This window comes from Topomyia yanbarensis, chromosome 2, assembly GCF_030247195.1.
Source record: "Topomyia yanbarensis strain Yona2022 chromosome 2, ASM3024719v1, whole genome shotgun sequence".
NCBI lineage: Eukaryota > Metazoa > Arthropoda > Insecta > Diptera > Culicidae > Topomyia > Topomyia yanbarensis.
In genome coordinates, this window is record NC_080671.1 from 73543399 (window position 1) to 73569573 (window position 26175).

Sequence of the window (26175 nt, forward strand, 5' to 3'; positions counted from 1 at the left end):
CGCCATCTTCTCTTGAAGTTTTTTACATTTACAATTTTCATATTATGGGGTAATATGATTGTAAAACATATTAAATGATATAACCTTTGAAGTAGCATACGGAAAATTCAGGAACATTAAATTTTTTGACATTTACTCTCGATTGCATATTTGTATAATTAAATTACACGTATCACCTGGGCTTAGGTGATGAGCCTAATGGGCGCGTACTCTTGCTTGGTCGATAAGAGTGGTTGATCCGAGCGAGTGCTGGTTCATTGATCTCTGAATCTCATGATTAATAATCATTCGATCGAGTGTTTTGGCGGACGGCTGATATGGATGTTTCTACTTTCAAATGGGGGAACATGCTAATTCGGTTGTTCGGGGACTCATTTGATCTTGAGCATAGTGAAGATGGCGAGTAACACTCGTTTATAACGAATCGGATTCGCTGTTTTCAGAAACAGAGATGACAATCTCTTATGGATGGAACCTTCTCTTAAACATACTGTTCAGCCACTAGTTAATGCTCAAATAGATCAACTTAATAAACTGAAACACGTAGTTTTTGAAGAAATCCAATCCACGTGAACCACATCACCAAACACCTACAAGTAGTTTAGATGCATGTAATATCTATTTCTGTGTTATCTATTATCTATATATATATATATATATATATATATATATATATATATATATATATATATATATATATATATATATATATATATATATATATATATATATATATATATATATATATATATATATATATATATATATATATATATATATATATATATATATATATATATATATATATATATATATATATATATATATATATATATATATATATATCTATTTCTTTATCCCTCTCGCAGGAGGATTGACGGTATTGTAAACATCATCAAGCCACAATAGACTCAATAGAATTATCTAAATATAAGGACCCTTCGCTCTTTTTGGTTTCTATTTGCACCAAGTGCTACTACTAGAGGTTAATTAGTTCTTATGTTAATAATCCACCAATCATTATAACGCAAGATTTTATTTATATAAGAAGCCCGCTTCAAGATGTTGATTACAATACGCCTCGATAGTGGTGTATCGAGGAGGCCAGGAGGGCTGATAGGAGCCTTTTTCTGTTCCTTACCTTTCTTCTATTCACCCGCTCATAAACAACAATCAACTAGTAACAAATAGATAATTGAGAAAGGATGTGCTATGTGTGGTGGTTGGCTATTCAAGTATTAGTAGTGTTTGAAGTACTAATGTATGTCTTTCATGTGATGATCATAACTTTAGCTGTATCTTGTACCTGTCTAATCTATTACGTCTCTCATATATTGTCTTTTATCTCTTCTTTTCGAATCCTATACTGCCATTCTACTCCCGCCTTCAGCTGGGTCAGCAAAGATGGTGATAGTGAACGTCTTAACACTCACACATTCTCAAACGCGGTCTCAAGCGGGAACCTACAAAAATGCCCTCGCGCGCGCGGTTGCGAATCGGTCACGTCCGGACGTCTACCCTTGATCCCAGAAGCCTGGGCCCATGCCTTCAACTGGACCAATTGGGCAAATACGCTCATACCTATTGGGCGGCACGTCTCATAACGACATGACCGGGAACCTTATCGATATAAGGTATCCCACTCTCTGCCAGAATTCTGGCCGCACACAAAAAGTTTAATATCAGACTCACGGTTCGCGCGACCATTCAAGAACACAACACACGCAAATATGTTACAAAATCACGTCAGCGTACAAACGTTAGAACCCCTCGCGATTTTCCAAACAACCTACGCCCACCAACTCGCAAGCATGATTATGCCCCGGTGATAAGGTTAACGTCTCAGCGCTCATAAACTTACCAACGCGATCTCAAGCGTTAATCTACAAACTCCCGCGTTCGCGCCATCATGAATCGGGATCGTCCGGAAGTCTCTATCCTCGGTACCAACAGTCTAGGTCCATGTTAATTTCAAAAGAAATAAATAAAATTGAAAAATTAAAGAAATCGCTCCCATATCCACTAGACAAAATGTTCCATGGCGACATGACCGGGAACTCTAGTGATATGGGATAACTCACTCCCTGTCAGAATGTGATCCGTACACCGAACTAAATATCAGAATGACGGTCCGCGAATATATCAATGGCTGCAGGGTTTCGAAATCGAATTTATACACGCGAAGTCACATACACGCGAGCACACGCGACAAACACGTCAACATACGAACGCTTAAGCCCTTCGCGATCATCTACGCACACCTATGCCCGCGATCGCGCAAACTTGATAACACTCCGGTAATTATGTGAACGTTTTAGTACTTACGAAGTTACGAACGCGAACCCGCAAACGCGCGCGATCATGAATCGGTCACGTCCGGAAATCTTTAGCCTTCATTCTAGTAATTTAGGTCCATACATTCAGTTGGACCAATCAAAAAAATAAAGCTCATATCCACTAGACCACACGCTCTACGGCGACATCGCCGGGAACTCGTGATATGTAAGATCTCACTTTCATTTAGCATCTGAGTCGTACACCAAATATAAAGTATTAGATTCACGGTCCGCGCACGTTTATCCAAAGAACACACGCGAATATGCGAAATGCACACGGTTATAAAATAGATTTTATACACGCGAAGTTACATACACGTTAGCACACGCGACATACAAACGCACACGCGATCGAACACGGTAACGTACAAATGCTCGAAGCCTTCGCGATGATACATGCGATCGCGAGTCCCTACGTCCGCACATACCTGAACCGTACAATGAATATCACATTCAGAATCACGGCCCGCTACAATTGGCCTAATGCAGTGTTTTAGTGGGCGACATTGCCTGTCTCGTCTGCAAATTGTAGTATGTGATTCTGACGGGGAGCCCTTCCGAGAACCTAGCTCTACAGCTCCAGTAGGACAACTCTCGAAAAAAAAATTAAATTACACGTATCACCTCCCCTCAACAATAAATTATTATTATTACACTACTTCTAGTGTAAAATTCGCTTAGAGATCACAAGGGAAAAGTTTCATTTCTGGAAAAATACGAAAAGTTTGGGTATTAGGGAATTTAATAAAATAATTGTGGTTTGTCGACTAAATGTCAAAAAATCTGATATATCTGAATTTTATTGGTTACGATTTTTTTTTGTTCCTGAGAATTTAACAAGTTTTAGCAAAGTACATTTTAATCGTACAAAGTACATTAAAACTTCAAAATATGTATGATTTGCAATACAGCGCAGAAAAAATAATTAAAAATAGGGGATTTTGCGAACAAAATTACCCAGTACCCCACTTTCTCGCATTTTTCGTGAAACGATGACATCTACATTCAAATACAAAGGTTTTTTATCTTTAAAAAATAGGTATGAATTGTAATTTTCTGAGTGCTTCTTCAAAAGTTATAGAATTTAATATATTTTTCCTCCATAGTTTCCCATAATACAGCAGATACTATCAGTTTGCAAGTTACCAAATTGTTTTCCTATTTTTTTCTTAATCGTGCGCCTTCGAGAGCCGCGCCGGTCTCCGGGACATACCGTCGCTGTTGTGCTATCTTATGACAAGCGCCATTTAGCACATTTCGAGAAAAATTGATAATTGATGCTTCTATCTATTCTGTATTAATCTCTCAAATATTACGAAGGTTGACCATGTTGCGAGTTTTTACTATGAATGTAAACAAAAGTCGCACTCACACGTGTCATGTATTGATGACAAAATTTGTATGACGTGTCATAATCGGGCATGGAAAATTTTCCATAGAAAAAAATCATCACTTTTTAAGTTTTATTCATATCTTTGGGTTCATATGGTCTATAAACATTCGGTGAAATGCATTTTGAAGGAAATGAGTCAGGGAATCTAGAAAAAATTGTTATTCTTGATTACAGTGTTGCCAAATATCTTTTATTTTCAGTTCAAAACTAAAACTCTGTTTTTCTCACAACTCGTATAATTTTCTTTCGAAAATGTTTATGCCATTGTGTTCCTCAGACATTTTCACACATAAAACCGTCTAAAACTTCAATATAACTTGAGCCAATCCCTAGATATAGTGATTTGAAGCAAAAAACTCACAATTTCTCATCATGTTTCTAGCTATATCTAAGTAACCAAGTAGAATTTCTAAATTCTGAAAACGCCACTTTGAAGAGATTTTTCAAACAAGTAATGTGGCATATCTAACTCAGTTTACCCCAAAATGGCGTTTGTCATAAGATAGCACAACAGCGACGATACGATATTGACGGGACTACTATAGATAACTTCTTAATTGAATATCGATTGGGGTAATTGTATTTAACCTTTTAAATCTAACAATTTTTTATACAAATCGTTTATTTGATACGGCCCAATGCGTTAGCTTAACGGAACCTTGAGTATTTCATAAATTTAAAAGATGGTATAAATAAAATGAAATAAACGAATAAAGAGTGTGTAGATAATTATTGCGATGGCTTGAAATCGGCGGAACGGAAATTAAATATGCCCAGTTTCTCTTTAGAGTGTATTGTTTACATCCGCTATGTTTACTGCTTTCGTCAGTGAGATTCCGGTCGCGATGAAAGAAAATCAGCAAACCGTTCGCGAAAGAATCTTTCTCACCCACATGCCAAATCCTGAGTTGTCGCATCGTGTTTTAGGAAAACTGATGGATATACATCATTCGACCAAAGGTCCTCCTAAGGTTCCTTAAACGGATGACAGTGGACCACATGTCAGGAGCTGGACGGAATCCAGGAACAACGCGTAAAAAACCAACAGTGCATTGATTGCTCATTTCAAGTGTAATCCGAATATTTCGACACGGGACTTAGCCAGAAAACTAATGCTGATTTCGTTTTTAGAATCGAGTCGCTCTAGGTTCGCTCTGAGCTGTCACTTTTGTATGGATTTCGTAAATATTAGAGCGAACCTATGGCGACTCTGATCTAAAACCGAAATCAGCATAAATGTTTCGCAAAGTTTCGTCTAGTGGGCCAAGAAAAGATGATTGAAAACGTATAAAATGCAGAACTTCCAAAATCGGGACGTACGTCAGCAAAGTTTTGCGAAAACGCACGACCAATAATTCTACACGACGCTACTAACGAAATACCGGGGTTCAGTGACATAGACCAGGGAGGGTTGTACAAGTTAAACCCCCTTCAAAATCAAAATTAATTGAATTTAAGAAAAAATATTGATGCTAACTAATTTAATTTCACATCACAATTATTATTAATCTGATCAGTACGTTGAGAACCTATCGGTTCAAGCATCGTGAATAGTTTGGGAAAATTGTAGGAATGGGATCTTGTAACTGATCTATTATTCGGTATTCCACAATAGCCAAACCATATCAACATTCAATTAAATACCTTTATGAAAACACTTCAATAGAAACTTATGCCGGAGTTCTGAAATAATCATACCCCTCAGATTGTTAATCACGTTGAAATGTGGATTTCTGAATGCCTTTGAATAAGAGAACTACTCAATGCGTAGAGTTTAGACGAAAACGTAATATGATTAATATCGACAATAACACTTTCGGAGAAAGAAAATTATGCAAAACAGCGTTTTCCGTTTGAATCTAGCAGGTCAGAAACGATTTTGATGTGCGTTTGAATTGTAAGTATTATCAATTATATGAATAGCTAAAGGACCATTCATAAATTACGTAACACGGTGGGGGGGGGGGTGATGGGGCATATAAATATGTGACATGTTATGACATATAGAGGAGAGGGAGTTAGTTAAAACGTTACGTAACAGCTTTTTACCGAAGATAAAATGAATTTGTTACTTACTAAGCCTGAGAGATAAAGCAATTTGTGATACTTTGCGACATGCGAGGAGAGGGAGTCAATTTTGGGCAATTTTTGCGTAACGTTATTTGACGTTAAATCCTTCTAGAAGTAGTTTTGGAGAAAGTTTAGAATAGGCTGTAAGTAACATTGGGAACCTCTCTTTGTTTACTTTTTCTTTCGATTATTGCGACGTCATTATAACGCTTTTCACTAATTTTCCAGTACATATCGAAAGCCGCCGGGTTTTACTAGAATATAATGAGTAGTAAATGTTGAAACAACCAAGTAATGAACAAAAAAGAAAGACTCCAAAGAGAATCTTGCATTGTTACTTACGTCCTATTCTAAATTTTCTCTATGATTATGCAGAATTTACTCTTCAATAATTTTAATTCGAGACTTAATTTCTCCAACTTAGTTTTCGAGAGTCCTATTTCAAACAACTTTATTGAAGACATGAATACTCCATGTGCACAGGGTGTAGAAATATTTGGCTATTAGTAAAAGAAAGAATTTGAAATAAGTTATTCTAATATTACTGTATGTGATAATTCTCTTCTACTGTTTATGAACCATTAAATATACATTTTATTTATGGCATAAATTTCTGAAGCTCACAAATTTTTTTTTTGCTAAGGACAAAAAGTCACTTCCCAAATAACAATTGAAGTTTTGTATCACGCTATAAGTGCACTCTAAGTTTTACGAGTGGCTATAAAACTACCATATATCTTCAATGGTTACTAGGGAGAATATTGTTTGAAGAATTAATTCTCCGCAAGCACTTCTAGAAGAATTAATAGCTAAAATTATTTTACCATATTAAGGGCTGGTTAATGTTAGAAACCTTCTTCGAAGTTTTTCAGCGTTCAAAGATAACGGTTTTGGAATTGTCATTTTGACTGTGAGAAATTTTTTCGAACATTTAATAAACACTAAAACTGTATAGTTATCACTTTACTAACAAAAAATATGAATGAAATTTTTCTATATTACAATGACATACACAAAATAGTTTTTTTTTTCGCTTTCCTCAAATTTTCAACTTTCAATGGGAATGTTGTGATGAGGTTTTCATAGTGGTGATAACATACAATCGTGTTATGAATGTTCTATAGAGTGGTCTGTTCAATGGTACCGCAATGTGTTTTGTTTTCCTGGGTCACACAGGAAGGAATATAATCCAGAATAACTTTGCCGAAAACAGTAACTTTTTTAAAAAATCGCGGAAATTTATTGTTTTGGTCAATGCCGCAAATGTACCAATAAGAGCTAAACATTTCAACCCTAAAACACACAGTGAAGAGTATGGTCATCTCAGAAATTTGAAATCTTTGAGAGAACATAACAGCACCAGCAGAATTTTTTTTTTTTTTGAAAAATAGCGTTTCCGCCATTTTATAAGTAAAAAATCCCCTTAATTGAAATATCATCTCAAAAACTCAACCTAGGAGTTAGTCATTTTTATATAGAATGTGTATGCAAAGTTGGAAATAAATCGGTTAGGTAGTTTTTGAATGGTAGTTAACACCGCAAATCGAGAGACCAGAGACAATCTACAAAAAGCTTCGTCACCGAGTCACTTGTCAATATTTTTGCATGGAAAAATCACAGAATGTTATTGAAATGATGCAGTATAATGTACAAAAGTTTCGATCAATTTGGTTCACCCAAATTTCTAAAAATTATAAAAATAATGCACAAAAGAAGTTTTGATTAAACTGTAAACCTTAAACCTATCAGCTCGCTATAGTTTGTGCTTTACATAACTTAATTATTCGGTTTCGTTCGATGATCGCATTGTGTGTATACGCTTCCTGGCTTGTTGCAAGCGCTAAGTCTGCGGTATTCCAGTTTAGCTTTTCAAGCATACAGATTTGGCTAGCAAAGTAAATTACACCGCGATGAAAGCTTCAGGCTACGAAGGGAAAGCATCCTTCAATTAATGTAGAAATTCATGTAATCCGTTCAAAGATTTCTGTTTCCATGAGAACCTTTCCATCAATAGCAAAATGAGGGCCAAAACTATCCCACCTAAAACAACAATAGAATAGTTCGGTTAAAAATTTATAGGTATTTTTCCGCGATCGAATATGCTTCGTACCAACTAAAACTGCAAATGCTAATGAAACACCAGGTAGTTCCACTGGATTAACTCGACTTCCAGATTGACAGATAGGCTTCTCGATTTTGTAGATTTTGAGATTTCTTTTCACCAAACCGATTTCCTGTGTTCTCATCATTCTGAAATAATTTCGTAAAACTGAGGCACACAACTGTTCTGATGCATGGATTTTTACATACGTTATTTTAAACAATTCCGTGTACATACTTCGTTTGGGAAGCACAAAACTCATCAATTTAAGATCAGCAAACAATCCAGCAGCCTTCGAAATCAAAAAAAAATACCGAATGATAAAAATAATAAAAAGAAAGGAAAATGTTTTAAACGCTTGCAACATTACCGTTCGCAGTTCGCAAATTTCCACAGCATCAAACTGATCCGCAATAGCCTCGAACGCCTCGGTCATCTCACAATGAAACGCATATCCTCCTTTCTTCAGGTATGGTACTGCCGTTGACACATCTGTGTACACCGGAATGGTGTTGAGGCCTTCGCGCGATGGTCGCAACTGCACTCATACGTGAACGCGCAAATTTTATGTGGTAATACATGAAAAAATATCAAGCGCCATGATGTGGGAATGTGATTAGCTAATTGACGACTGTGAAGTGATACCTTCTTCTGGTACAACTCTTGGATTATGGGTTTTTTAGTTTCCTGCAAGAAAACAGGTTGGTAGTTTGATTTATGATTAAATCGAGTAGCAGCTGAAAGTTTCACTCACGCGAAACAAGATTTTGTGGTAGCCAATATCTCGAAACGATAGCGTCAGTGGACTTTCAATAATTTCCTTTATGGTTTGGGGGCCTTTGCCGGGAGAACTAAGTAGTCCTCCAACCACCGAAGAGGTATAGTAATTGTATAGGACCAGATTTAAAACAAGCAACGAGAATAAAATGATTCTGATCGGCATTCTAGGAGAAACTGTACCAGATAGACCCTGCTGAGCAATACTGGCTACGGCTTCCAAGAAGTAAGTTACAAGCGAAATGTGTGGGTCTTCCCGAAATATTCTTGAAAATATTAAACTGCTAAGCTTCAAAACAATAAGCAAAACTATCATCGTAACGGCCGATGCGATCCAAACATTTTCATCGAAGGGAGTGAAAAAGTTACCCCCACCGGATGCATCACTTAGTTGGGGTGTCATGCGGTAGATGAAGCCTGCCCTGAAAAAAGTAAAAAGTAATGAAATGGAAAGCTTCAAAGCTTCTTACTATATAAGCGTACGAGAATTCCCAACTTAGGTGAATAATATCGAATTCGGCATGACGGTTTGTTCGTTGGAAAATTCCAGTTGCTGCTACATCTACTTCGTTTCGTGCCAAAATTCCCAGTAAGCCTAGTCGATAGCCAGACTTGAGTCGTCCGGCCCAACCTCTAGCTATACGAAATTTGATCCTGTGAATATATGAGTAACAATTTTAATGTATTGTTTCTTGCAAAATTATTTGCTGAGTGTATTCGATGATCGATGTTTAGAGGAGATCAGATTGATAAAAATGTATAGATGACTATGCACCCAAGCAAATACTTCTTAAAGATCATTCCTGAATACACATATTTTGTTTAATAGAGCTACCGAAAACGATATTCGCAAGGGCAGAGCATGCTTTGGAAAACCCGCTTTAAGTACATGAGAATGTAAAAATCGGACTGAGATCCTTCAGTATAAGAATCGCTTATAAGATTCTCAACGGCAAAATTCGGAAACGATGAATGGAAAAAATTATAGTCACGTTAATAAAAATGAAGTAAGTAAGGAAAGGATCTTCATATAAAAACCGGATAAAAAATAAAAAAAAATCGTGCGTAGGAGCATCCATATATCGTGACGTTCAAGAAAAAAACTACTTTGTAATAATCAGTTACATTTTTTTCGGTTTTTATACTGAAGCTTTAATCGACGCTTACAGTGTAGAGCCCCAGTTCGATTTTTATACTTAAAGTTTATATCCGATTTTTACATTCTAATATACTTGAAGCGGGTTTTAGGAAGCATGTTCTATCCGTGCGATTGTTATTTTCGGTCGATCAATTCATTTCTATTATTTTGCATTCTCATCACAGTGGCTAGTTATGTTTTTGTTTTAATGCTAACTCTGTCTTCAAAACTCTTAGCGAGTATAAATCTTGGAAATGGTATTTTGTATAGCTTACCTGAAATTGTGATAATCACGTAGTATACACAACAATGCATAATGATACTTCACAAACACCACTACCCCTTGTGTACTACCTGGAGTCTCTAGTATACTATCAACGTCTTTCGAAGTGACATTGTCTCTGTCAATCTGAAATTATATTCGCTAAGTTCAGTTCATTCATATCGATAATTGATGATTTTCGCACCACTGTCACTCCACGTAATTGGAGTCCATCGAAATTGTATCTTAGGTAGTACCTGTTATAACCAGGGACCATTGTTATTCCTTTGTCACTATTCCATATCCCATACTTGTGCTGATAAATATCCTTGCACAAGTGTCGACCCTTCGCGTAGACATCGATCAAATCATAGCTCTTCTCGCTGGAGTTTGAAACATTCTCCAATATAGTGAGATCAGTGTTCATTTGAATAGATTTTAACTTCCAGAGAACGTTATTAGCATCCACTGTTGTGTCGTTCTCAGCCAGGAATAGCCAGTTGTAAGTTATGTTAAAGTAGTGTAGATCTGAAAACTGCCAAAACACTGCAATTATCTACGAATTTGATCGATCTGTTACACGGCTTACATTCTGCAATATTGGTAAGGACTCATCACAGCTGTAATCGAAAACGCATGTTGTTCTGCTATAACTCGAATAAGGCAATATGTTAGGTGGAAATATCACGGATTCTTTATTGATTTGCACCACTCTAACAGATATATTTTCTTCATTTATCTTCGTATATATTTTAGGCACTGCAATTAGAGCATATTTTTATTTTTTCCTCTATTTTCAAATTTCACTGCATACATTGGTTGGAATCGCATATAAAGAACACAACGCTCTTTGAATATTTCATTTTTAAGAAATCTATCACCGCATCCATGTCCACGGTATCTGTTGCATAAAACATTACCGCTAGAAGTAGTAACTGAATGGGGGACATCATGCGATCTATGTTAACCTGACTGTCAGTTTCATTTATATAGTATCCCTCGCACGACGATATGTGTGCTATAGAAGATTGTCAGTTTAATTTACAATTGAACAATCTAAGTCAATTTTCTTTTCAATCTTTGGTTTGTTTACCATTAGCTAAATTGCGTTTAACCTGTCCATCAAACTGATGCAAGCAATAATAGAAATTTGAGTTCGGGAAAGTTTCCTAGTAAACTTCCTGAATCATCATTTTTTTTAGAAAATATAAACATCTTCAATCCGTACCTTTGAAACGAACGATAAGTCTCATTGGTCTAAAATATTTTTTTAGGGAAAGATGGGGTGAAACACAGACCCAAGGTAAATCTCAACCGTAAAAGTTGTACAACCGAATGTCAAACGCATGAACTTTTGAGGCTCGTGTTATTAGTTTTTTTGTTGGTTGATATAAATGCTTTTTAACCATTTTACCAATGACTCCAATGAACAAACCATAACTTCGCCAATTATCAATATATTTTTATAAACTTATGCTTGTTTATTTCATTGACAAATGTGCTACCAAAATACTATAAGTTTGATGTAATGAAATCATAGCTTTATGCATTTACGTAAATTCAAACTTTCTTGACATTTTCGCACAAAAAGATATGTAACCCCTTACTTATTGAAATCTAATTCTATTTAGTTTTTGAATGCACTTTGAGAGGAGTTGAAAGTAGGATACAACTTAAATTAAGTTTGATTCGTGTTTTTCAAATTTTTAACTTGCAATCGATACAGTGAAAAACATTCATATTTTACCTTAAAAGAAAACACATTTAAAAACTTTTTAGCTCTTCGCAGCAACCTTATTGAGGATAAGTTTGCATGGATTACTCGAAATTCGCGAGATATTTTTTTCAGAATCGTCGTATTTTTCGTATTATAAAGTACAAAATAATAGACAATTATAGCCCAATTTGATGTATCAGAGTTATATAAATCCGGGCACGATCGAAAGACTTCCGAAGATAAAGTAGAATATATAATGATAGTATAATGAAAGAATTTTTAAATGAAAATTGGTTATAAAGGAACCCCGAGAGAAAATATATTTTGAAAATAATAATTCGGACCACCTCGATTTCTCAGAAAATAGCAAGATTTTCTGACTATCGTACATATTCGTGAAACCGCTATTCTGAAACATTAATTTTGAGAGCTGAAGTTGATTCTTTGTTTTTCGTAGAAAGAAGATACAACGTGTTTCGTTGTTTTGTTATTCTCAAAACACAAATCATTATAATGAAAAAAAAACCATGATTAAAGCGACAAATAAAAGTGAAAAAATAAAAGGTGTTTGTGTTTTGGAAAGCTTGAGGCTCCTATTTTATGGAATGATTTTTGTTTGGGTGGAAACAGAGATATTTTCAAGACGCTCACCACTTTTGTGCGATATGAGCGTACGGGGCTATTCAGACCATCTATTCCGTCAACCACCGTTCAGCGGCTTGCGGCTGCGCACACCATTGCAAACGCCACAGCAAAGAAAATACATGGGCCGCCAATCGACAGCTGTGACAAACTAGATTAAGTTCTTGTAAAGCATTTTTTTTTATTTTTAAGGAATGTCTCTTGTAACTAGTTCATAGGTAAACATAATTCCATTGTAAAAAAATTAAAGAAAAATGACGGTCTGAATTGCCCCTACATTGTAAGAGAATGGAAAACGTAGAGGTTTGCAAATCGTCACCTAGCGCTGCCATTGGGTGGTGCAGATGAACCTTGTATGGCACCAAAATGTAGCCTTTTTCACATCTATCCACCTAAAAGGCGATTTGCTTAAGTAGGATCGAATAGCCACGGGCTCCCCTAATATTTCGCGAATTTTAAAACACCTAAAAAGCTATTACCACAAACTTATAGTCCTAAGTTTCGCTAAACCTTATCCATACAAACCTATCCTCAACTAAGTTGTTGCAAAGAGCTATAACATTTTAATAATTGACATTTTTTCAAGGTAAAATATGAATGTTTTTCAATACATCGATTAAAAAATGAAATTGTATATCTTATTTCCATCCCTTTCCAAAACTCTTTCAGAAAAATTAAACAGAATTACTATGCTATATTTCACCCTAAGGAGAAAAAGTTAGTGTCGGTTTCTGATGAGATGAAGTCGAAACGCACCCATGACTAATAAACACAATCAGATTTCATCAAGTTATACCATTTTTTTTGTTGTTGGAGAAGAACCACTGCGAGTAATATTTCGATCTATTGTGGTAAAGTTATACCATAGTTGAAGATTTTATAATTGGCAGCCCTAAGTTTGCGCCGCTAAACTAACAAAAATGATCCATAAAAAATTGAAAAACGATCCATAAAAAAGTTGTCCATGTTCCATAAAACCAAACTGAAAATCCATAAAACAGTGTGAATGATCCATAAAAAAGGGTGATTTGATCCATAGATTATGTAAAATTGAACCATAAAATAGTCGCAAAAGAGCACTAAAATAGTAATAAAAGAGCAATTAAAATCAACTAATGCCCCATAAAAATATTGGAAATGTTCCATAAAATGATACATTTTGCGCCATAAATTGACTGACATTGATCCATAGAATATTAACAATGTACATTAAAACACGTCGATATGTTCCATAATATCGACAAAAATGTTTCACGGTATTACAAAATGGAGCAATAAAATGGCAGAAAAAGTTCCATAAATTTGATGAAAATGTTTGCTAAATAATTTTTCTTGTAAAGAAGATGTAAAAATGAACATTAGAAATGATTCATATATCGAACGTTAAATTATGGTTCATGGATATTTACAAAACGATCCATAAGAAAATAAAATGTTAAACGATCCATCAATATGTGCTTATGCACCAGAAAAATTAAATTTAATGAATTCATGCGAAATTTTTGCTACTCGAACTAATAATAAAGTTTATTACATTTGGTTGTAATGTCAAACTACAACAAACCATGCATACATGCACTGCATATAACTACAACAAGCATTGCATACATTATAGTTAAACTTAAGCTTCCGTATCCCACTAGTCAGGTAACTGACCTTAGCTAACCTGAAATCATTATGGCAACTCTTTAAACGTCAGGGTATTTATGATATTAGAGCGCTGAGTGTTATTAGACCACCTATACAGGCTGGCATGAGTCGCAAATACTATCTGAATAACTATCTGAAGCGAAAACGGACACTTTATACACGAACACTGACTAATGTGGCTACGCCACATCGCTTTCTTGTGCACTGTCCGACTTCGCTGCCGCTCAGTCGGCTTTTAACTAGCTATAGCCCCTATGTTTAAGTAAACCGGGCAAACGAGAGGACCACAGGTTTGCCTGCAATTCCAGCTACGGGTTAATCAATGCCTCGTCCAACGGATCCTCAGCGGCTTTGCGCCGCTTCGGATCCTTGGCCTCGGATATGCGGCCAAGCCGCATCACACTAGCTCCCAGTATAAGCTCACTTGTTAAAACACTGTCACTGTTATGAGAATTATTAAGCACAACTTATTTTTTAAGTTTACCATAAAATTTCGCATGAATTCATTAAATTTATTTTTTCTAATGCATAAGCACATATTAATGGGTCGTTTTACATTTTCTTTTCTTATGGATCGTTTTGTAAATATCCATAAACAATAATTTCGTTCGATATATGAATCATTTCTAATGTTCATTTTTACATCTTCTATGGACCAAGAAAAATTATTTAGCAAACATTTTCATCAAATTTATGGAACTTTTTCTGACATTTTATTGCTCCATTTTGTAATACCGTGGAACATTTTTGTCGATATTATGGAACATATCGACGTGTTTTAATGTACATTGTTAATATTCTATGGATCAATGTCAGTTAATTTATGGCGCAAAATGTATCATTTTATGGAACATTTCCAATATTTTTATGGGGCATTGGTTCATTTTAATTGCTCTTTTATTACTATTTTAGTGCTCTTTTGAGACCATTTTATGGTTCAATTTTACATAATCTATGGATCAAATCACCCTTTTTTATGGATCATTCACACAGTTTTATGGATTTTCAGTTTTGTTTTATGGAACATTGACAACTTTTTTATGGATCGTTTTACAATTCTTTATGGATTATTTTAAATATTTTATATGCAAAAGTACATTTTCCCTTTTATAATTTCAAACTATTTCTTTGAACCAATTTTCAATTACCGTTGTATCTCTTATTCCGTCAATTTGGGAATCTAATTGTGAACCGAAACGACCAGTGATAAAATTTTGAAAACTGGCTCTTAAGTAGTTAGTGTATTGAAACAAAATATGTGCCTGAAAACAATCTTGAAGTTGTCTAAAGATTGTTAAAACGTAAAGGAGAATCTACAAACGTTATATGAAACAAACTGTGTTTTCAGGAATACCCTAAAATTCACTTTTGGATTTCTTGCAGAGTGGAAAGTATAAAATCTATAGAACTTGCATGTCTTCAGTAAATTGACTGGTTTTTGGTTCTTTTTAAACTCTGGGCAGCCGGCTGCCGAGAGTATCCTATGTTTCCCAAACAAAAGCAACTTTAACTCCACACAGCCGACCGTGGGAGTATTGGCTAGAAAAGCTAATCCTACCTACGTAATTGGCCGGATCACTATCTATTGTAACGGTATTTAGACAGAATTCGCTACTTCTTCTCTACGATATACTTATTTGGTTGAAAACCACCGAGTGATAACACGCTATACAGACAAAGAGCTATGATAGCGCGCGACGTTGCAAATCAAGGTATGTATTTCCTATTTCACGTATTGGATGATTTGTAAAATACACGTATACGAGCGATAATAACGACCATTGAAGATAAAAACAAAGAATTGTTACGGAACTTGAAATTAGATTTATAAAAACAGACGCGGCGAATTTTCAGTACGTATTGACCCGCGATCATCGATACTAGTCAGATTAAAGTCTTGTTGCGGCTGATCTCCGATCAAATATTCATTTTTACGGTAGTGTTTCCTTGATTGTTCGCACCCTCTTATTCTGCTACTATCGGCAGAAGGCTGATAGCACCCAGTCGTCGCCGGTCTAAGGACCAAATGTCATCAATAGACTTAGACTCGCGTGGAGGCATGAGATAGGAGACTTGTGAGAACTAAAGAGATTAAAAAAACAAAGAAACGATATGCTCCGTTCTGAATCCGAACTCAGCTATTAGCTTCTACAGCTGAATTGAAACTTCAAACGGAGCTTGGCGTCTCCTTGTCATTCCAATCCCTTTAGTGAAGACTATGTTATCTCACCGTTTGACGACCGAGACTTGGTGTCTTAAGTGAAGTTGTTGATAAAGTCATTTTAAGCAACTTTGTTGAAAATATAAATGCTACATGAATGCATCATACCGAGAAATACAACGATGTTTAAGCATTTTTTTTATTTTTGTCTTTTGTAAGCTTCAGAGACCACACTGATTAGAATGTGAATTATATTGTTTATAGACAGCAGCTAAGATTTATCAATTACAGTAATATCATAATAACTTGTTTTAAAGGTTTTCTTTCACATATAGTCTAATATATTTTGATATTCCGAACACACGGGCTATTCATGACTTCAAGAAAATTAGTTTTGGAATATCTTCAACAAAGTTTTTTTTTCATTTTGGTTATAGATGGTTTATCTTTAGGGTCTTTCGGTTTTTTTAGGTTTGAAAAAATGTAATCGGACGTACGGCGGTTGGCAATATGTATAACCCAGATGAGCTACGTATAAGGCAATCTACTGACCAGCTACACTCTGCCCGCTTCGTTCTATAAAGTTGTTTGAAAAAGTATGTTTGAAAGCTTTGCTGAAGACCGCCAAAATTATTTTATTAGATGAGGTGCTGCTTTAAGTTGTAATATTCTTCAAAGATACTAAACATCTAAAGTTGGCAGTTACGAAATAATATAATCGTAACCGTAAAAAATTGTTTTCTACCATTAATTTTACTTTTCTTCACCATTGAAGCTCAAAAGTCTAGAACGAGTCCTCGTATACAAAAATTTATTGCACCGTTCAATTTAACACTCAAATATACACCAGTAACTTGAAATATTTTGAATTTTTTATTATTTCCGATCCTGCTTAGAGGCTACTTATAATGATTTTTATGAACGTATCCACTGGAAAACAGACAGAGAAAGAATGACCGGAACGGCGAGAACAAAGAAAATGGTGAAAGTTTACCTTTTCATTGGAAACACTGAGAAAAGTTATGTCCTTAAGCAGGAATCGAACCTGCGATCTCCTAGTCTCTAGTTAGGTGCGTTAACCACTCCGTCATCGAGGAACTGTGATGATGTCATCACATATTCTCAACAGTGTCTTGATTACCGCCACAGACTCCAACACCTCCTAATTGACCTATCGACCCCCAATGTCTCCTACAAGCAGATCGCCACCTCCCCCTCTCATCGATCGGGCCAAATCTCTCTCGTTATCTATTTTTAGGTCCAGTAGACTGCGCTCAAGGCTTGTGATATTTATTATCACTGTTTGCCCCCTTAGCTAACTCAGTCGCTGCCAGACTTTGGCAGTCGAGTAGAGCTATGGTGGGTCATGTTGATGTCTGCTCTCAAAGCCTATTGGCAGATGCTAACGACAAATCCAGTCGTTGATGGAATTTATATATTTCTTGTTTTGTCGTGAATCCAGTGGCGGATCCAGAGGGGGGTCTTGGTGGTCCGGACCCCCCCCCCCCCCGAAAATTTTAAACTTCATGAGAAATTTTAAAGTAGTTTCTATTTTAAATTCATTGTAAATTCTAAAACATTCCAAATCAGATTCGTTCACCAAAGCTGATTTTAATTAAATGAGGGTATTACATATTACGTATTGTACAATGAACATTTCAAAATCGAAATTTCGGACCCTCTCCGAAATTTTTTTCTGGATCCGCTCCTGCGTGAATCTTTGCTTATAGGAGACATTGGGGGTCGATAGGTCAACTAGGACGTGTTGGAGGCTGTGGTGGTGATCATGTGTGATGACATCATCACAGTTCCTCGATGGCGGAGTGGTTAACGCACCCAACTAAAGACTGGGAGATCGCAGGTTCGATTCCTGCTTGAGGACATATCTTTTCTCAGTGTTTCCAATAAAACGGTGAATTTTCACCGTTTTCTTCATTCTCATCGTTCCGGTCATTCTTTCTCTGCCTGTTTTCCAGTGGGCACGTTCATAAAAATTCTTAAAAAAGGAAAAAACAAAGACTCACGGCAAAACAAGGAATGTACGTGTAATAATAATCAAAAAAAAAATGCCCATAAAAACCGATACTGACCTGCTGAAGACAAACGGAATACGTCATTTTTCATCATTTTCCTTCTACTTTCCAAAATTTTATTATCGTTGTTAATGGCACTGATTTTCCGTCTCAAATTTACGCATTCTCAAAAAATACATTTTCAGCATATATTCAATTGTATGCAATGTTTCGATGAGCAAGTTTATGGTTATAATCATCAAACTGCGCTTCCATTCGAAGCATTGTCCCTAATCTATATTTCGGAGCATCTCTTCCAAAAAGAGGTCATGATAATTTGACAACTATGAGACCTCGGCTAAGTTACAAGATCCAATTCCAACAATTTTCCAAAAGTCCCCATAATGCTTAAAACAATAGGTTCTCAATGTAATGATCTGACAATATAATTCCAAAAGTATTATTGTGCAATGTTTAATTAAAGTAATAAGCACGGTTACTACGGACGGGTTAACCCCCAACCTCACCGCCTTCCTGGCTACATCACTGATGTGTGTGTGTGTGTTTGTGTGTATGGATAATTCTCTAGTTTTGGTGGAACGATATTGAAAATTCGCACTGATAAGCTTCGGGTGGTGGTAAATAATTTGAAGCGGGCAAATGATATTGCTGGCTATACGCTTTTTACAAAGGAGTACAGATTATGTGTACCGGCTAACCAGGACGAAATATATGGGGTCGCTTTCGATTAAAATTTGAATTTCGCGGATCTGCTGGAACACGCGATAGGCTATTTTAAGGCTCAAGTTACCTTTTTTGAGCATGTGTTAGAATTGAGCGCTTGGTAGTATGCGTAGGAAAAACCTGTTTTAATCCACCTAGCGGTGCAATTGTGCCTTTCTCATTCCTCTAAACTATGGCACGGAGGCTTTTTATGTTCAACATAATTGTGGAAATGTCCATTACATTCTTAGTATACTTTGCACTTATACACAATGGCGTGCCAGCCACGAACTTGATGAGCTACGTGTCGACGGTGAAACACTTGAAACAAAAAAATATCATGCTCCATTAGCCTAATCGGCCTTAGATCAATGTTATCTGCTTGCTAACTCATTTTGTCATGCGGGGGTGGGTATGTGAGGAGGGCGAAAGTCCTATGAACGAACGACTCCCCAGCTTAAATTGGTAAGCTTTGTGATATAGTGGTGGTTGAAAGATGATGGGGTTGAAAGGGAGGGGTATGAGGGCTGGATGGGGTGGTGGTCTGAGGGGTGATTTAAGGAGATTTTTAAAGGAGGGGAGTGAACAGTAGAGGGGAGGGGGGTGTAACCCCTCTCCGTAAACCATCAACTACGCCCCTGTTAAAATCCAGAAACCTTATGCGAGTCCAAAAAAAAGTTTGGCCGGGATTAGGTTGACGTTTTTCAGAGTGATTGCATAACCTTTCTATATGAGAAAGGCAAAAATGTGTTCAGTTATCCATATAAAACCTTTTCAAAATTCTAAAAGAAGAAAATCAGTCGATTTATCAGATAATCATGATTCAAATCATGCTAAATAGCTGCTGGAAAAACTATCGGCTTGGCTGAATGGTGCTTTTGAAAAAGTGGCTGTGGTTTTTTCATTGCGCAGTTGTGTTGCGTACCCCAGCACGTTGTGGTAGTGTGGCAAAACATCACAGCCACTTTTTCAAAAGCACCATTCAACTAAGCCGATAGTTTTTCCAGCTCCTATTTAGCATGATTTGAATAGTGATGATCCAATAAATCGGCTGATTTTCTTCTTTTAGAGTTTTGAAAAGGTTTTATATGGATAATCCGGTGGCAAAGCTGAACACATTTTTTTCAACACATACTATCAAGCGTTCAATTCTCATAGACACTCACCGAAAGTTCTTTGAACCTTAAACATCCCTTGCTTCAGCCAGTGAAGATACTGGATTGTGACCGATATCATTCAGCATCAGTCGCAGCTAACGGGAAGAGAACATATGTCAACTCAGACTCTTATCGGGTCACCTTTGCGTATGCTCCACGTAACTATTTCCTCTTTGACAAGGTTGATCTACCTGTTCGTTTTTTGTGCGGGTCCTGAACTGTACTAATTGCAAACAATTGGGACATACATAGTATGTCTTAACAATTTGATTGGTTTTCACCGAGTCTATACGGGAAAATCTAGTTGTGTTGGACGAATTTTTTGTGAATTATGAAACATCTTGCTGTATGAAATGCTATATTTTGTTGTATTATTTGTAACATTTAATTATATGCGTGTGTTGTGCACTTGCTTAAATAATCTAAATCTTCTGTAGCATGATCTAGTAGTTGCAGAGAAGAAGGTGGGGCGGAGGTGTTATTTCAATATACATTTCTTAGTTATATCTCCTCGTCGCTTGATATTTTCGAAATTAAGTGAATTAAACGTGCCTTCTATTTAATACTTATAAAGAGCAATAGGATTGTGCATTTTTTTACTGCACTGCTCATCCTTAATCGAAATCTCTATGTTTAAAAACTGTCTCACATCTTGTTAAAAACCGCGAATTGCGGAAAATCGTTCAATTGATATAGAAATGAATTTCTTTATTAGCTTTCCGCTTACAAGAGATCCTTTCCATCAATAGCAAAATGATGGCTAAAATTATCCCACCTAAAACAAGAAAGGATAGTTTGATTAAAAATTTGGTTTTGTTTTTTATGGTGGGGGTGGTAAGGGTTTCGGTGTAAAAACACTTTTGCGAATTTGTTTTAGAAATTTGGATGAAGCGAATTGATCAAAACTTTTGTGCATTATTATTTTTCCGCGAAAATTTCAACAAACGACCCAGTGACGAAGCTTTTTGTAGCACGTTTCTCGAAAAATACGATTTGCTGTGTTAACTCGTCGCTGTTGTGCTATCTTATGACAAACGCTATTTTGGGGTAAACTGAGTTAGATATGTCACATTACTTGTTTGAAAAATCTCTACAAAGTGACGTTTTCAGAATTTTGAAATTCTACTTGGTTACTTAGATATAGCGAGAAACATGATGAGAAATTGTAAGTTTTTTGCTTCAAATCACTGTATCTAGGGATTTGCTCAAGTTATATTGAAGTTTTAGATGTTTTTATGTGTGAAAATGTCTGGGTAACACAATGGCATAAACATTTTCAAAAGAAAATTACACGAGTTGTGAGAAAAACACAGTTTTAGTTTTAAGCTGGAAATAAAGGATATTTGGCAACACTACAACCAAAAATAATAATTTTTTATAGATTCCCTGACTCATTTCCTTCAAAATGAATTTCACCGATTGTTTATAGACTATATGAACGCAATGATATGACTAAAAGTTAAAAATTGATGATTTTTTTCTATGAAAAATTTTCCATGCACAATTATGACACGTCATACAAATTTTGTCATCAATACACGCCTATGACACGTATGAGTGCGACTTTTGTTTACATTCATAGTAAAAACTCGCAACATAATCGGTTGACTATTTGACGTAATATTTAAGAGATTAATACAGAATAGATAGAAGCATCAATTGTCTTCTTTGGATTGTTTATACCATTTATAAGTTTCAAGATATTCAATCTCAAACTTTAAAAATCGTTTTTCTCGAAATATGCTAAATGGCGCTTGTCATAAGATAGCACAACAGCGACAAACTGTCATTCAAAACCCATTAAACCGATTTATTTCACGTTGAGTGTTGAGATAATTTTTCAATTAAGAGTTTTTTTTTACTCATTTCAAATAAAAATTGATATTTTCGCGCAAAATTCCACCTTTTTATGAGTTTAAAAAAATCTCTTGCATGAAAAATTATCTCACAAACGCAAAGTAGTGGTTAGGTATTTTTTACATAGAATGTGCATGCAAAGTTTGAATTAAATCGGTTAAGTAACTTTTGAATGGCAGTTAACACCGCAAATCGTGTTTTTTCCAGAGACCTTCTACAAAAAGCTTCGTCACCGAGTCGCTTGTAGAAATTTTTGAATGGAAAAATTACAGAATGTTATTGAAATGATACATTATAATGTACAAAAGTTTTGATCAATTCGTTTCACCCAAACTTCCAAAAGAATCGCGAAAGAATTGATTTTTTCACACTGAAACCCTTAAACCCTTCTAAAGATCGAACGTGCTTCGCACCGAACAAAATAGCAAACGCCAATAAAACTCCTGACAGTTCTACTGGATTAACTCGGCTTCCAGCTTGACAGATAGGTTTTTCGATTTTGAACGTTTTCAATTTTTTTTTCACCAGGCCGACCTCTTGTGCTCTCATCATTCTGAAATAATAGCATAAAGATGAAGTTTATAGCGGTTCTGTTGGACGCACTGCTTTACATACGTTATTTTAAATAATTCCGTGTACATACTTCTTTTTGGAACCACGAAGCTCAACAAGTTAAGGTCAGCAAATAATCCAGCAGCCTTCGAAATAGTGAAGATTGTGTTGTGATTAGTTGTAAAAAAATGTACATTTTGACTGTACACAACATTACCGTTCTCAATTCGCAAATTTCAATAGCATCAAACTGATCCGCAATAGTCTCGAACGCCTCTGTCATTTCACAATGAAACGCATATCCTCCTTTCTTCAGGTATGGTACTGCCGTTGATACATCTGTGTATACTGGAATGGTATTGAGACCTACACGCGACGGCTGCAACTGCTCCCAAGTGTACGTTCGAAATTAATATGAATCGTGAAACATGTGAGAAATGAAATGTTATGATGAGGGAGTGTGATTAGCTAAATATAGCTGCTGTGAAATGATACCTTCTTCTGGTACAGCTCTTGGATTATGGGTTTTTTGGTTTCCTGTAAAAAAAACAAGTTGATAGATTGATTTACGACTCAATGTTTTATGTAGCAGCTGGTAGTTTCACTCACGCGAAACAGGATTTTGTGATACCCAATATCTAGAAACGATAGCGTCAGTGGACTTTCAATGATTTCTTTTATGGTTTGTGGACCTTTACCAGGAGAACTGAGTAATCCTCCAACCACTGCTGAGGTGTAGTAGTTGTACAGAACCAGATTTAAAGCAAGCAACGAGAGTAAAATGACTCTGATCGGTATTCTATGAGATACTTCACTTGATAGACCCTGTTGAGCTATGCAGGCCACGGCGTCCAGGAAGTAAGTTACTACTGAAATAAGCGGATCGCTGCGAAATATTCTGGAAAATATTAAACTACTAAGCTTCAAAACGATAATTAAAACTAGTATCGTAACAGCAGATGCAATCCAAACGTTGTCATCGAAAGGAATGAAAAAGTTACCCCCACCGGATGCATCACTTAGCTGGGGTGTCATGCGGTAAATAAAGCCTGCCCTAAAATAGCAAAAAAATTAGATGGAACGTGAAATGTCCTAGCAAACAAACGTACGAAAATTCCCAACTTAGATGAATAACATCGAATTCGGCATGACGATTTGTTCGCTGGAATACGGCCGTTGCTGCTACATCTGCTTCGTTTCGTGCTAAAATTCCTAGTAAACCTAGTCGATAGCCAGATTTCAGTCTTCCTGCCCAGCCCCTAGCAACACGATATTTAATCCTGTAGTTGAATAAATAGTATTCTAGAATTATGCGATTTAAGTGTTATTTACATGTTTACTGCAGTTTGGAAATGTAAAGCGAATATTGTAAAGTGTGTAGAAACATTGTGGAAAAAATGCTGAAAAACTATGCGTATTTTCAGAATTCATGAAGTGCACAATAAATTTATCATACGAATATTGAATTGTTGATTGCATTCCTTTTAAATGTTTCTAGCTGAATGTTTTACATTTCACCATAGCTATAGTGAAGCAGGTTAAACTTGAATTAAAATTTCAATTACGCGGTGGTTACCTGAAATTGTGATAATCACGTAGTATACACAACAACGCATAATGATATTTCACAAATAGCACTACCCCTTGTATACTACCTGGAGCTTCTAGTATACTATCAACGTCCTTTGAAGTGACATTGTCTCTGTCAATCTGAAATTATATTCGCTAAGTTCAGTCCATTGATATCGGTAATTGATGATTTTCTCACCACTATCACTCCACGCAATTGAAGCCCATCGAAATTATATCTCACGTAGTACCTGCTATAACCAGGTACCATTGTAATTCCTTTGCTACTACTCCACACCCCATACTTGTGCTGGTAAATATCCTTGCACAAGTGTCGACCCTTCGCGTAGACATCGACCAAAGCATAACTCTTCTCGGTGGAATTTGAAACATTTTCCAGTATAGTGAGATCTGTGTTCATTTGAATAGATTTTAACTTCCAGAGAACGATATTTGCATCCACTGTTGTGTCGTTCTCAGCCAGGAATAGCCAGTTGTAAGTTATGTTAAAGTAGTGTAGATCTGAAAACTGCCAAAACACTGCAATTATATACGAATTTGACCGAGTTGTTACATGGTTTACATTTTGCAATATCGATAACGATTCATCACAGCTGTAATCGAAAACGCATGTTGTTCTGCTGTAACTCGAATAAGGTAGTATGTTAGGTGGAAATATTACGGATCCTTTATTGATTTGCACCACTCTAACAGACACATTTTCATGATTTATCTTCGTGTATATTCTAGACACTGCAATTGGAACATATTTTTTATCTTTCTGCTATTTTCAAATATCAATTCATACTTTCGTTGATATCACATAGAAAAAATACGACACTTTTAGAATATTTCATTTTCAGGAAATCTACCACTGCATCAATGTCAACGGTTTCGATTGAGTATAACATCTTTGCTAAGAGTACTAACTGAATTAGAAACATCGTGCAGCCTTCGTTGAATTGTTTTCAGGGTTTCTTTATATAGTAACATTTACATCAGGGATTTTCAACCTTGTCCTTTCTTGATTGAATACGAAATTGGTTCGTTAAAAGGACTTCATTATACGGGATATAAGAGTGTCCGGTCATTTGGTAGAAAGTTATTTCGCCGAATGCTATTTGACCCAATGCTATTTAACCTACTGGTACTTGATCGAACGGGCCCAATGGCCGAATCGGCCTGGTCATATCACCTATAGCCAATTGGAAGAACGGGTCAAATGGCCGATTGCGATTTGGCCGAATGGAGTTTCGCCGAATGTCGCTTGGCTAAAAATCATTTTGCTGAATGAGTCAGCATCAATGCATAAGTGCAATAGAGAAATGTATAAATTCGAACTAATTTGTAACCAATGTGATATTCTTGTTTATAATTGACCACTATTTGTTGCAATTATAACTAAATCGACGGTTCCGATTTCATAACCTCGTTTTATTCCTGGCGTAGATGGTTGAAAATTTCTTGCGTTTGTATATAATATTCATTCGGTTTACATAGTAGTTCATTGTCGTTTTAGGTTTATGTTTATGTTTATGTTTATTACCTTCACCAACAGGTCACTTGGCCCCAATGGTGGTTTCTTAAACTAATTACATTTTAAAATTGCCAACATTTTCGCTTTTATCGCATTCCGCGTCCGGTTGAAGTCAAATACCGTCGCCACACTGTTAAAAATTCGCTGGAGTCCGGTAACAGCGCTCTGGCAACCATAGTTGGTTCTCCTGAACGGAGCTCGCAGAAGAGAGTTATTACGTAGAGCTCGAACGTGGGCTTGAAGATCCAGACGTCCGAGGATTGTAGGGCAATCCACTCTGGCAGAGAGTAAGTTCGAGACGAACAGGGCTCAAGAGCAGTCCCTCCGAATGCTGAGTGTATCGAGGTGTATTAGCTGGCAACGGTTTTCATAGCTCGGCAGCTGAAATCTGTTTCGCCATGGGAGATGCCGAAGGGCGAAGCGTATGAACCTGCGGTAAACAGCCAGATTCCAAACAGCCGAACAATATTCTAACGTTGAGCGGACCAACGCACAGTAAAGCGATTTAAGATAGTATACGT

The 26175-nt window shown here is 36.2% G+C and overlaps 2 protein-coding genes and 1 non-coding gene across 3 annotated transcripts; 1 reads left to right on the plus strand and 2 right to left on the minus strand.

Annotated features, from left to right (window-relative positions):
- Positions 1 to 7570: 7570 nt before the first annotated feature.
- Positions 7571 to 11027, minus strand: LOC131678451 (ionotropic receptor 75a-like). The gene is made up of 11 exons (XM_058958617.1): positions 10892 to 11027; positions 10667 to 10836; positions 10283 to 10612; positions 10091 to 10224; positions 9161 to 9331; positions 8655 to 9099; positions 8546 to 8587; positions 8271 to 8438; positions 8110 to 8192; positions 7910 to 8049; positions 7571 to 7839 (listed from the first exon to the last, which is right to left on the minus strand). Exons 1-11 carry the CDS (start codon positions 11025 to 11027, stop codon positions 7748 to 7750), a joined length of 1911 nt encoding a protein of 636 aa, XP_058814600.1. The 3' UTR covers positions 7571 to 7747.
- A 7029-nt stretch (positions 11028 to 18056) lies between these two features.
- Positions 18057 to 18129, plus strand: Trnaf-aaa (transfer RNA phenylalanine (anticodon AAA)). The gene has a single exon. It is a non-coding gene; the product is annotated as a tRNA-Phe (tRNA).
- A 2566-nt stretch (positions 18130 to 20695) lies between these two features.
- Positions 20696 to 25261, minus strand: LOC131678452 (ionotropic receptor 75a-like). The gene is made up of 9 exons (XM_058958618.1): positions 24317 to 25261; positions 24125 to 24258; positions 23658 to 23828; positions 23158 to 23602; positions 23044 to 23085; positions 22766 to 22933; positions 22612 to 22694; positions 22410 to 22549; positions 20696 to 20914 (listed from the first exon to the last, which is right to left on the minus strand). The coding sequence occupies exons 1-9, from the start codon at positions 24536 to 24538 to the stop codon at positions 20823 to 20825; spliced, it is 1497 nt and encodes a 498-aa protein (XP_058814601.1). The 5' UTR covers positions 24539 to 25261; the 3' UTR covers positions 20696 to 20822.
- Between the last annotated feature and the right edge of the window lie 914 nt (positions 25262 to 26175).